Source organism: Scardinius erythrophthalmus, assembly GCF_964197995.2.
Source record: "Scardinius erythrophthalmus genome assembly, chromosome: 7".
Taxonomy (NCBI): Eukaryota; Metazoa; Chordata; class Actinopteri; order Cypriniformes; family Leuciscidae; genus Scardinius; species Scardinius erythrophthalmus.
This window is the reverse complement of record NC_138227.1, coordinates 1,589,472-1,601,648: the sequence shown is the minus strand read 5'-3', so window position 1 is coordinate 1,601,648 and position 12,177 is coordinate 1,589,472. Positions and strand designations below refer to the sequence as shown.

General features: G+C 44.4%; 1 protein-coding gene across 3 annotated transcripts in view; it reads left to right on the top strand.

Annotated features, from left to right (window-relative positions):
- arap1 (ArfGAP with RhoGAP domain, ankyrin repeat and PH domain 1) overlaps positions 1–12,177 on the top strand; it is a 90,637-nt gene that overhangs the window by 35,181 nt on the left and 43,279 nt on the right. For all 3 annotated transcript variants that reach the window (XM_081370545.1, XM_081370546.1, XM_081370547.1), the window contains 4 exons: positions 1,872–1,978; positions 3,274–3,473; positions 3,686–3,771; positions 3,853–4,035. In XM_081370545.1, coding sequence (XP_081226671.1) covers positions 1,872–1,978; positions 3,274–3,473; positions 3,686–3,771; positions 3,853–4,035 — 576 coding nt within the window. The remainder of the gene's footprint in view (positions 1–1,871; positions 1,979–3,273; positions 3,474–3,685; positions 3,772–3,852; positions 4,036–12,177) is intronic.

Genomic DNA, 12,177 nt, shown 5'->3' with positions numbered 1-12,177 from the left:
ATGAGACTCAGTGTAAACGCCCACTGCTGTGATTGGCTAACGTCTTTGCATATGAAATGAGCATTATATGTGGAAGTCTCATGAAAACTTTTACTACGTTTTTGCTATCACAGCTGTCGATATTAACTAATCGTGAAAAATGTTGATTATAGACAGACTCGTCTCACCCATCATAACTCACAGTTTAAATAACAGATTATTTTCATGCTACTAAGGCCCAATCCCAATTCTACCCCTTACCCCTTCACTTTCCCCTACCCCTCTGTTTTGCGCGTTCACGTGAAGGGGCAGGGTTGTCTCGATTCTCTTTTGGTTGGAGGGGGAGGGGTAGGGGGAAGGGCCAGATAGCCGGGACCACACTTCAGACGAAGGGGTATGAGAAATACACCGGCTACAGACACAAAATGGCTGCCCAAGCAAAAAAGGAGACCCGTATTTACGGTCATTTTCTTCAAAGAAACGTTTGTAAAAAAATCGCTGTAAACATTTCACACAATAAATAAATAAATGGATACAAACATAGGTCTGTACCTCCAACGTGTTTATACAACACCACAGAATACAAGTCCACGGACGTTTTATGTACAGCTTCTAACGTTACGTTAAAATTGCAACTAAACGTCTTTGTAGCCATCATACATACCATAAACTGATCCACCAGCAAACTTAGGTGTCGAAGATATCGTCATCTCCGTTGTTTTCTGCGAACATTACAAGACAAATGCACAAAAATTGCTGTAACCCACGCAACTGCGATGACTGCGGCTGACGACTGCATCTTGGAAGTTTGTGATAAACATCGGCGCATCTCCTGTGACGCAGGCGCTAGCGAGACGTAAAATGACGTGTAACGGTGGTAGTGGTGTCCCATTTCTTAGGGGAATATTTTCACCCCTATGCTTTGCCGCTCTGTTTCAAGGGGCAAGGGTTAGAGGTAGGCGAAGGGTTAGGGCTAGGCGAAGGGGTATAAAATAGAATTGGGATTGGGCCTAAGAGAGTTGATCGTTTAGTCACTGGCTTGATTTACTGATGCATAAACAGCAATAAACGATGTTGAGACAGGGAACGTCTGACTGTACATGAACCATTACACATTAGAAATCGCTGGCATTAGACTGAACACGGTTACGTATATGTGGTGGCATTACTGTCGGGTCCATATCTTAGTGTAAAAGCATGCGCCGAATTTGTAACTGATTTACCTTTCCACAGGGAAATGTGCTGAACAAGCAAATAATGCTCTATAGTTGAAGATAAATAGCTTTAGGATGCTTTCGAAGTTAATGTGATCCTGTATCTCTCATCTTACTAACACACACCAGTGGGCGGGGCTAAATAAGTGGGCGTCGATCTGATTCTGGTCTTTCGTCACTCTGTTATGTTATTATGTGACACAACCTGAAACCCGTCGTCTTGAGTGCTTGGTTTCAATAAAAGCTGTTTTTGGACTAACAAGGAAGTTTTGAGTTCTGAAACTTACAGGATGTTTTTATAGTACAACGACCTCTTATGTGTCAGAAGATCAAGGAAAACTTTGAGTTCTCAAATCATGAACACTTAAGTTGCTGACATGGACTCTTATAAAGTTGTTGTTTCCTGGATGTTAGTGTGTGTGTGTGTGTGTGTGTGTGTGTGTGTGTGTGTTAGAAGGCGAGAATCTATGTGTGTTTTTGTGTGTGATTATCTGTGTGAGTATCTGTGTGTGTGAGTGTGTGTGTGCATGTTACTTTTGTCTGATTGTATTGCTCAATGTTCAGTTGCATAACTTATAACTGTATGTGTGTGTGAACATAATAGTTTGTGGATATTAATAAACTATGATGTAGCAACTGTCCCTGTTTACATAGTCAAGTAAACGTGTTTCTGTTCAGGACTATCGTCTGGGAATCGGGATCACCTCTATTGATATGAATGTTGGGAATGTGAAGGAGATGGACCGAAGAGGGTTTGATCTGACCACACCGTACCGCATATTCAGGTGACACACTCACACACTCTTTCTGCTTTCTGTTCTTTATACTTCTTTCCATCCGTCATGCGTTCATTCATCTCTCACTTAATCTTTGCTCCGCTCTGAGGGTCACTGAGAGTCTGTTCTTCTGGCCAGCTGAAATAACTGTGTGTGAGAGAGAGATAATAGTGTGATACTGCTCTCTCTCTCTCTCTCTCTCTCTCTCTCTCTCTCTCTCTCTCTCTCTCTCTCTCTCTCTCTCTCTCTCTCTCTCTCTCTCTCTCTCTCTCTCTCTCTCTCTCTGTGTGTGAGAGTGTGTGTGTGTGTATGTGTGTCTCTCTCGGTGTGTGTGTGTGTGTGTGTGTGTGTGTGTGTGTGTTTTCTAGCTCTTACAGATGTTGTGGTTTTGTAGGTTTTTTCTTCATCTGCTCAGTGAATATAAAAGTCAGATATAGTGTGTGTGTGTGTGTGTGTGTGTGTGTGTGTGTGTGTGTGTGTGAATGCACCCAACAAATGCACCAGTTTTATCTCAGACCCACAGAAACTTATTCAAACACTGCCAGTGTTCTTATTATTAAGTAAGCTAAAACTAAACATGTTTGTAATTGCAATATAAATAATAGATGAAAAGGGAAAACAACGTGGATAAACTACAACAATTTAACATGTCAATATTAATTACTCAGTTTTGATTTGTAATGTTATGGGTTTTTAAAAAATCTAAAATCTTAATTCTGTGTTATTTTTAATATGAAGAAAATTCTCAACTTTAAAATTCTGTCGATTTTAATACGGCGTGACAGTATTAAGTTCAAGCATCAGTTCAAGTGGCAGTGAACCGATCATCTCATCTCCTCTTTACTACTAAGTTTGAGAAAAGTGCTGTAGTGTGTGTGTGTGTGTGTGTGTGTGTGTGTGTGTGTGTGTGTGTGTGTGTGTGTGTGTGAGTGCTGAAGGATCAGTAAAGGTCTTCTGAGCCGGAGAGCCCTTCATCTCGATCTGACTTAGATGTTTTCCCTCTTTTATTTTTCAACTATTTAGGTTCCATATTTGTTAGGAATATATGAAATATCAGTAAAGAATTTCTATTAGTAATGCTAGAGCAGTTATTGATGAAATTAGATGAAACCGGAAGCGACGTCACAACCAGAAGTCCAATTAATGTAATATTTATATGAATATTTAATACCACAGAAGTGCAAAGAAATGAAGTTCGGATGGATTGCTGCACATTGTCTTCATCACAACAGCAGTGAATCATGACATGATGCAGACAGCGCTGTAACTTAGTTGATTGATTCACTTTGTGTGTGTGTGTGTAGTTTTGTAGCGGACACAGACCAGCTGAAGGATCAGTGGGTGGAGGCGATGCGCGACTCCATTAAAGAGGCCTTGTCCAATTACGAGGTTGCCGAGCGTATCTGGGCGGAGCCATCCAATCAGATGTGTGCGGACTGCAGCGCTGCTAAACCCGAGTGGGCCGCCATCAACCTCGCCGTGGTGTTCTGCAAACGATGTGCAGGTAACGACTAGCTGGCCAATCACGAGCTTCGTTCACTAGCTGAATCACATCTGAACAATAGATGTGCAGGTGACGACTAGCTGACCAATCACGAGCTTCCCTACAAACAAGCACAGCAAACCTCAAATTTTTTTTAAATTGTGTTTTTAAATCAAAATTGCAGTTTTTATCAGAATCATGCAGCTCTGGTTGTGTGTGTGTGTGTGTGATAGGAGAGCATCGAGGTCTCGGCCCAAACATATCAAAAGTGCGCAGTCTCAAGATGGACAAGAAGGTTTGGACTGAAGATCTCATCCAGGTACGTGTCGCGTTTTTCCCGAAATCTCGGATCCTGGCGCTCATGTTTAACACACACACACACCCTGCCCTGGTGTTTCAGCTGTTCCTGGCTCTGGGAAACGAGCGAGCGAATCAGTTCTGGGCTGCAAACGTTCCTCCCAGTGAAGAGCTGACCCTGAACAGCAGCAGCGACGAGAGACGGCGCTTCATCACCGCCAAATACAGAGAGGGCAAATACCGCCGATACCACACACTGTTCGGCAACCAGAGGGAGCTCAATAACGTGAGTCTCTCTCTCACACACACACACACACACACACACACACACACACACACACACACACACACACACACACAAACACTCATATACAGCAGATACCACACACTGTTCGGCAACCAGAGGGAGCTCAATAACGTGAGTCACACACACACACACACACACACACACACACACTCACACACACTCACACACACACTCATATACAGCAGATACCACACACTGTTCAACCAGAGGGAGCTCAATAATGTGAGTCTGTCACACACACTCATTCACTCACTCACTTCCTTAAACTATAGTCCCTGACCGTGAACAGCAGCAGAAGTCACACACATCACACCAGTAGATGGCGGCACAGACTGTCTTCATGAGTGAGTCGGTCAGGAGAGAAGATCTCTGTATTGAAGGACTGAAACTTGTTGTGATCACGGAAAAGCAAGACGCCGCTACAGAAGACTAGCGTGTGTAACCCCTGCTGACAGAAGACTAGCGTGTGTAACCCCTGCTGACAGAAGACTAGCGTGTGTAAACCCCTGCTGACAGAAGACTAGCGTGTGTAACCCCTGCTGACAGAAGACTAGCGTGCGTAACCCCTGCTGACAGAAGACTAGCGTGTGTAAACCTCTGCTGACAGAAGACTAGCGTGTGTAACCCCTGCTGACAGAAGACTAGCGTGTGTAAACCTCTGCTGACAGAAGACTAGCGTGTGTAACCCCTGCTGACAGAAGACTAGCGTGTGTAAACCTCTGCTGACAGAAGACTAGCGTGTGTAACCCCTGCTGACAGAAGACTAGCGTGTGTAACCCCTGCTGACAGAAGACTAGCGTGTGTAACCCCTGCTGACAGAAGACTAGCGTGTGTAAACCCTGCTGACAGAAGACTAGCGTGTGTAACCCCTGCTGACAGAAGACTAGCGTGTGTAACCCCTGCTGACAGAAGACTAGCGTGTGTAACCCCTGCTGACAGAAGACTAGCGTGTGTAACCCCTGCTGACAGAAGACTAGCGCGTGTAACCCCTGCTGACAGAAGACTAGCGTGTGTAACCCCTGCTGACAGAAGACTACAGAAGACTAGCGGGTGTAACTCCTGCTGACAGAAGACTAGCGTGTGTAACCCCTGCTGACAGAAGACTAGCGTGTGTAACCCCTGCTGACAGAAGACTAGCGTGTGTAAACCCCTGCTGACAGAAGACTAGCGTGTGTAACCCCTGCTGACAGAAGACTAGCGTGTGTAACCCCCTGCTGACAGAAGATTAGCGTGTGTAAACCCTGCTGACAGAAGACTAGCGTGTGTAACCCCTGCTGACAGAAGACTAGCGTGTGTAACCCCTGCTGACAGAAGACTAGCGTGTGTAAACCCCTGCTGACAGAAGACTAGCGTGTGTAAACCCTGCTGACAGAAGACTAGCGTGTGTAACCCCTGCTGACAGAAGACTAGCGTGTGTAACCCCTGCTGACAGAAGATTAGCGTGTGTAAACCCTGCTGACAGAAGACTAGCGTGTGTAACCCTGCTGACAGAAGACTAGCGTGTGTAACCCCCTGCTGACAGAAGATTAGCGTGTGTAAACCCTGCTGACAGAAGACTAGCGTGTGTAACCCCTGCTGACAGAAGACTAGCGTGTGTAACCCCCTGCTGACAGAAGATTAGCGTGTGTAACCCCTGCTGTCAGAAGACTAGCGTGTGTAACCCCTGCTGACAGAAGACTAGCGTGTGTAACCCCTGCTGTCAGAAGACTAGCGTGTGTAACCCCTGCTGACAGAAGACTAGCGTGTGTAACCCTGCTGACAAAAAATTTAGCGTGTGTAGCCCCTGCTGACAGAAGACTAGCGTGTGTAACCCCTGCTGACAGAAGACTAGCGTGTGTAGCCCCTGCTGACAGAAGATTAGCGTGTGTAACCCCTGCTGACAGAAGACTAGCGTGTGTAACCCCTGCTGACAGAAGACTAGCGTGTGTAAACCCTGCTGACAGAAGACTAGCGTGTGTAACCCCTGCTGACAGAAGACTAGCGTGTGTAAACCCCTGCTGACAGAAGACTAGCGTGTGTAAACCCCTGCTGACAGAAGACTAGCGTGTGTAAACCCCTGCTGACAGAAGACTAGCGTGTGTAACCCCTGCTGACAGAAGACTAGCGTGTGTAAACCCCTGCTGACAGAAGATTAGCGTGTGTAAACCCTGCTGACAGAAGACTAGCGTGTGTAAACCCTGCTGACAGAAGACTAGCGTGTGTAACCCCTGCTGACAGAAGACTAGCGTGTGTAAACCCCTGCTGACAGAAGACTAGCGTGTGTAAACCCCCTGCTGACAGAAGACTAGCGTGTGTAACCCCTGCTGACAGAAGATTAGCGTGTGTAACCCCTGCTGACAGAAGACTAGCGTGTGTAACCCCTGCTGACAGAAGACTAGCGTGTGTAAACCCTGCTGACAGAAGACTAGCGTGTGTAACCCCTGCTGACAGAAGACTAGCGTGTGTAACCCCTGCTGACAGAAGACTAGCGTGTGTAACCCCTGCTGACAGAAGACTAGCGTGTGTAACCCCTGCTGACAGAAGACTAGCGTGTGTAAACCCCTGCTGACAGAAGACTAGCGTGTGTAAACCCCTGCTGACAGAAGACTAGCGTGTGTAAACCCCTGCTGACAGAAGACTAGCGTGTGTAACCCCTGCTGACAGAAGACTAGCGTGTGTAACCCCTGCTGACAGAAGACTAGCGTGTGTAAACCCTGCTGACAGAAGACTAGCGTGTGTAACCCCTGCTGACAGAAGACTAGCGTGTGTAACCCCTGCTGACAGAAGACTAGCGTGTGTAACCCCTGCTGACAGAAGACTAGCGTGTGTAACCCCTGCTGACAGAAGACTAGCGTGTGTAACCCCTGCTGACAGAAGACTAGCGTGTGTAACCCCTGCTGACAGAAGATTAGCGTGTGTAAACCCTGCTGACAGAAGACTAGCGTGTGTAACCCCCTGCTGACAGAAGATTAGCGTGTGTAAACCCTGCTGACAGAAGACTAGCGTGTGTAACCCCTGCTGACAGAAGACTAGCGTGTGTAACCCCCTGCTGACAGAAGATTAGCGTGTGTAACCCCTGCTGACAGAAGACTAGCGTGTGTAACCCCTGCTGACAGAAGATTAGCGTGTGTAAACCCTGCTGACAGAAGACTAGCGTGTGTAACCCCTGCTGACAGAAGACTAGCGTGTGTAACCCCTGCTGACAGAAGACTAGCGTGTGTAACCCCTGCTGACAGAAGACTAGCGTGTGTAACCCCTGCTGACAGAAGATTAGCGTGTGTAAACCCTGCTGACAGAAGATTAGCGTGTGTAAACCCTGCTGACAGAAGACTAGCGTGTGTAACCCCTGCTGACAGAAGACTAGCGTGTGTAACCCCCTGCTGACAGAAGACTAGCGTGTGTAACCCCTGCTGACAGAAGATTAGCGTGTGTAACCCCTGCTGACAGAAGACTAGCGTGTGTAAACCCTGCTGACAGAAGACTAGCGTGTGTAACCCCTGCTGACAGAAGACTAGCGTGTGTAAACCCCTGCTGACAGAAGACTAGCGTGTGTAACCCCCTGCTGACAGAAGATTAGCGTGTGTAACCCCTGCTGACAGAAGACTAGCGTGTGTAACCCCTGCTGACAGAAGACTAGCGTGTGTAACCCCCTGCTGACAGAAGATTAGCGTGTGTAAACCCTGCTGACAGAAGACTAGCGTGTGTAACCCCTGCTGACAGAAGACTAGCGTGTGTAACCCCTGCTGACAGAAGACTAGCGTGTGTAACCCCTGCTGACAGAAGACTAGCGTGTGTAACCCCTGCTGACAGAAGACTAGCGTGTGTAACCCCTGCTGACAGAAGACTAGCGTGTGTAACCCCTGCTGACAGAAGATTAGCGTGTGTAACCCCTGCTGACAGAAGACTAGCGTGTGTAACCCCTGCTGACAGAAGACTAGCGTGTGTAACCCCTGCTGACAGAAGACTAGCGTGTGTAACCCCTGCTGACAGAAGACTAGCGTGTGTAACCCCTGCTGACAGAAGACTAGCGTGTGTAACCCCTGCTGACAGAAGACTAGCGTGTGTAACCCCTGCTGACAGAAGACTAGCGTGTGTAACCCCTGCTGACAGAAGATTAGCGTGTGTAACCCCTGCTGACAGAAGACTAGCGTGTGTAACCCCTGCTGACAGAAGACTAGCGTGTGTAACCCCTGCTGACAGAAGACTAGCGTGTGTAACCCCTGCTGACAGAAGACTAGTGTGTGTAACCCCTGCTGACAGAAGACTAGCGTGTGTAACCCCTGCTGACAGAAGACTAGCGTGTGTAACCCCTGCTGACAGAAGACTAGCGTGTGTAACCCCTGCTGACAGATATGGCAGAGGACATCTGAACTGAGTTATGATTATGAGTATAGCACTGAGCAGAAGAGGCTATATCTACTCGCTCACTCCATCTCTCACAATACTACTCAATCAGCAATATCAATGAGAACAAATCAAACACAGCTATTGACCAATCAGAATCAAGGACTGGAACTAACCGTTATGTAAGGCCTGGTATGGTCCTGTAAACTTCTCAACAGTTTTATATCACTAGGAAATGGTTAGAAAACACACTCTCAGTGTGGCAGCAGACCGTATATCCTTCACACCCTGCAAATGCAGTAATGTGTGTATCCTGACTGAAGGAGGTTCAGCTGTGACACGATGAAGCGTCAGGCGATGGGAGCCGGCTCTTGTGTGTCAGTGTGTGTGTTTAACACTGTTGGTGAATCATCACCGTTGCTGACCGGGAGCGACACACACACTCCTGGAGTTTCAGACACACTCTGACCACAACAATCTTGTCCTTGTCAAAGTCTCTCCTGCATCAAACACACACTGATCACGAGAACTGAGCGTTCGCTGATGGATATTAATATGTTTGGAGGTTATCGATGATATTCTGTTCACCTGTGGCTGATTGTAATGTTGTGGCTCATCAGTGTGTGAGTGTGTGTGATGTGTGATGTTAATGTGTGATGGTTAATGTGAGGCTTCATCTAGTATCATCACTTGATCACATCACTACAGTATATGAGACATTGTGTCTGTGAGATGAACACACTAGTATACACACACACTCACAAACACACACACTCACAGACACACACACACACACACACACACACACACACACACACACACACACTCACAGACACACACACACACACACACACACACACACACACACACACACACACACACACACACACACACACACACACTCACACTCACACTCACAGACACACAGATATTTAAAAGATATTTACATTATCTTTGTAAATAATTGGAATCTGTTTTGGGAGCGTCCTAGGCTATACCGTGCTGATGGCTTACACCCAAACAGATTCGGATCGGATCTTCTGTCAGATAACATCTCCAAAACGTTAAATACCTTTTGACTAGTAACCAAAAGTCCAAATCATAGTCTCTGCTGCACCAAATTAACTGATATAAATACTAGTGTAGAACATTGCATAGAAACTGTGTCTATTCCTCGTTTAGTGCGATCAAATAATAAATCTACTGCAGGATCTAGGAAAAATCTAATTGTTATTAAAACAGAAAATGTTGCTATTAGTAAACAAAAACAATTTCTAAAGCTAGGTCTTTTAAACATTAGATCACTCACACCTAAGGCAGTTATTGTAAATGAAATAGTCACAGATAATAGCATAGATGTACTTTGCCTTACTGAAACCTGGCTTAAACCAAATGATTATTTCGGTCTAAATGAGTCTACTCCATCAGGATACTCCTATAAGCACGAGCCCCGTCTGATTGGTCGTGGCGGCGGTATTGCAACTATCTATAGAGATATTCTCAATGTTACTCAGAAAACGGGTTATAAGTTTATTTCATTTGAAGTACTTGTACTAAATGTTACGCTCTTAGATGATAGAAAAACATCCCTATTATCTCTAGCCTTGGCTACCGTATATAGACCACCTGGGCCTTACGCTGATTTCCTAAAAGAATTTGCAAATTTTCTCTCAGATCTATTGGTCAATGTCGATAAAATATTAATTGTTGGAGATTTTAACATACACGTAGATAATCAAAATGATACGTTAGGGGCTGCGTTTATAGACTTATTAAACTCCTTTGGGGTCAAGCAAAACGTTACCGGACCGACTCATCGTTTTAATCATACACTCGATTTAATTATATCACATGGAACCGATCCAACCGATATAGATATCATTCCGCAAAGTGATGATGTAACTGACCATTACATGGTAACTTGCATATTACGTACCCCGGTAATATATCATGCTGCGCCGCGTTATCGATTAGGCAGAACAATCCTTCCATCCACCATAGATAATTTTTCAAATTGCTTATCGGATCTGTCTCAGCTGCTGCCTGAACCTAAACAAACAGATGAACTAGACGAACTAACCAGCACTATGAGCACCGTTCTCTCTGGAAAATGGGATATTGTTGCACCTATGAGACTAAAAAAGGTCAGAGAGAAAATTAAAGCACCATGGTACAACAATACTACTCGTGTTCTAAAGAGAGAAACCCGTAATTTAGAGCGTAAATGGAAACAAACTAATTTAGAGGTTTTTAGAATCGCTTGGAAAGACAGTACGTCACGCTATAAAAAGGCCCTAAAAGCGGCCAGGGCTGAGCATCTCCGCAAACTAATAGAAAATAACCAAAACAATCCTAGGTTCTTATTTAACACCGTGGCTAGACTAACAAATAAACAAGCGTCACCTGAACAAAATATTCCGTTACAGTTTAGTAGTAATGATTTCATGAATTTTTTCACTGAGAAAATAGAAAACATCAGATCCACAATTGTAAACGTTCAATCTTCAATCGCGCCTTATAATTCAGCCTCGATTATCACCCCGCAAGAACAATTACAGTGCTTTACAACTATAGAACAAAAAGAGTTAAATAAATTTATCATTTCCTCTAAAACAACAACATGTTTATTAGATCCCATACCAACTAAACTATTGAAAGAAGTGTTACCTATAGTGGAAGAGCCTCTCCTCAATATTATTAACTCGTCTTTATCTTTAGGTCATGTTCCAAGAACATTTAAATTGGCAGTTATAAAACCACTAATTAAGAAACCACAATAAGACCCAAATAACCTAGCAAATTATAGACCCATTTCAAATCTTCCTTTTATGTCCAAAATATTAGAAAAAGTTGTGTCTGCCCAACTGGGCTCTTTCTTGCAAGAAAATGACACCTATGAAAAGTTTCAGTCTGGGTTCAGGCCGCATCATAGCACTGAAACTGCGCTCGTTAAAATCACAAATGATTTACTCTTAGCTTCTGACCAAGGCTGTATCTCAATACTAGTTTAACTTGATCTTAGTGCTGCGTTCGATACTATAGATCACACAATACTCTTAGATCGGCTACAAAACTATACCGGTGTTCAAGGACAAGCATTAAGCTGGTTCAGATCATACCTATCTGACCGATACCATTTTGTCTATTTAAATGGAGAAAAATCGATCATAACTCCAGTAAACTATGGAGTGCCGCAAGGATCTGTGTTAGGCCCTCTATTATTCTCAATATATATGCTGCCACTTGGAAATATTATAAGGAAACATGGAATTAGTTTCCATTGTTATGCTGATGACACTCAACTATATATTTCATCACGGCCGGATGAAAACGCTAAATTATCCAAATTGACAGAGTGTGTTAAAGATATAAAAGATTGGATGACGCACAATTTTCTTTTATTAAATCCAGATAAGACAGAGGTAATACTTATCGGTTCAAAAAACCGCCCACAAAACCTCCTTCAATACAACTTTAACATAGTAGGGTGTCCTGTTACTTTATCCTCTACAGTAAAAGACCTGGGTGTTATATTAGATTGTAACTTGTCTTTTGAAAATCATATTTCATATGTTACAAAAACAGCCTTTTTTCACCTTAGAAATATTGCTAAATTACGTAACATGCTATCTGTTTCTGATGCAGAAAAGCTAGTTCATGCATTCATGACCTCGAGACTAGATTACTGTAATGCTTTATTAGCTGGTTGTCCTGCATCCTCAATAAACAAGCTACAGTTAGTCCAAAATGCCGCCGCTAGAGTTCTTACTAGATCAAGAAAGTTTGACCATATAACAC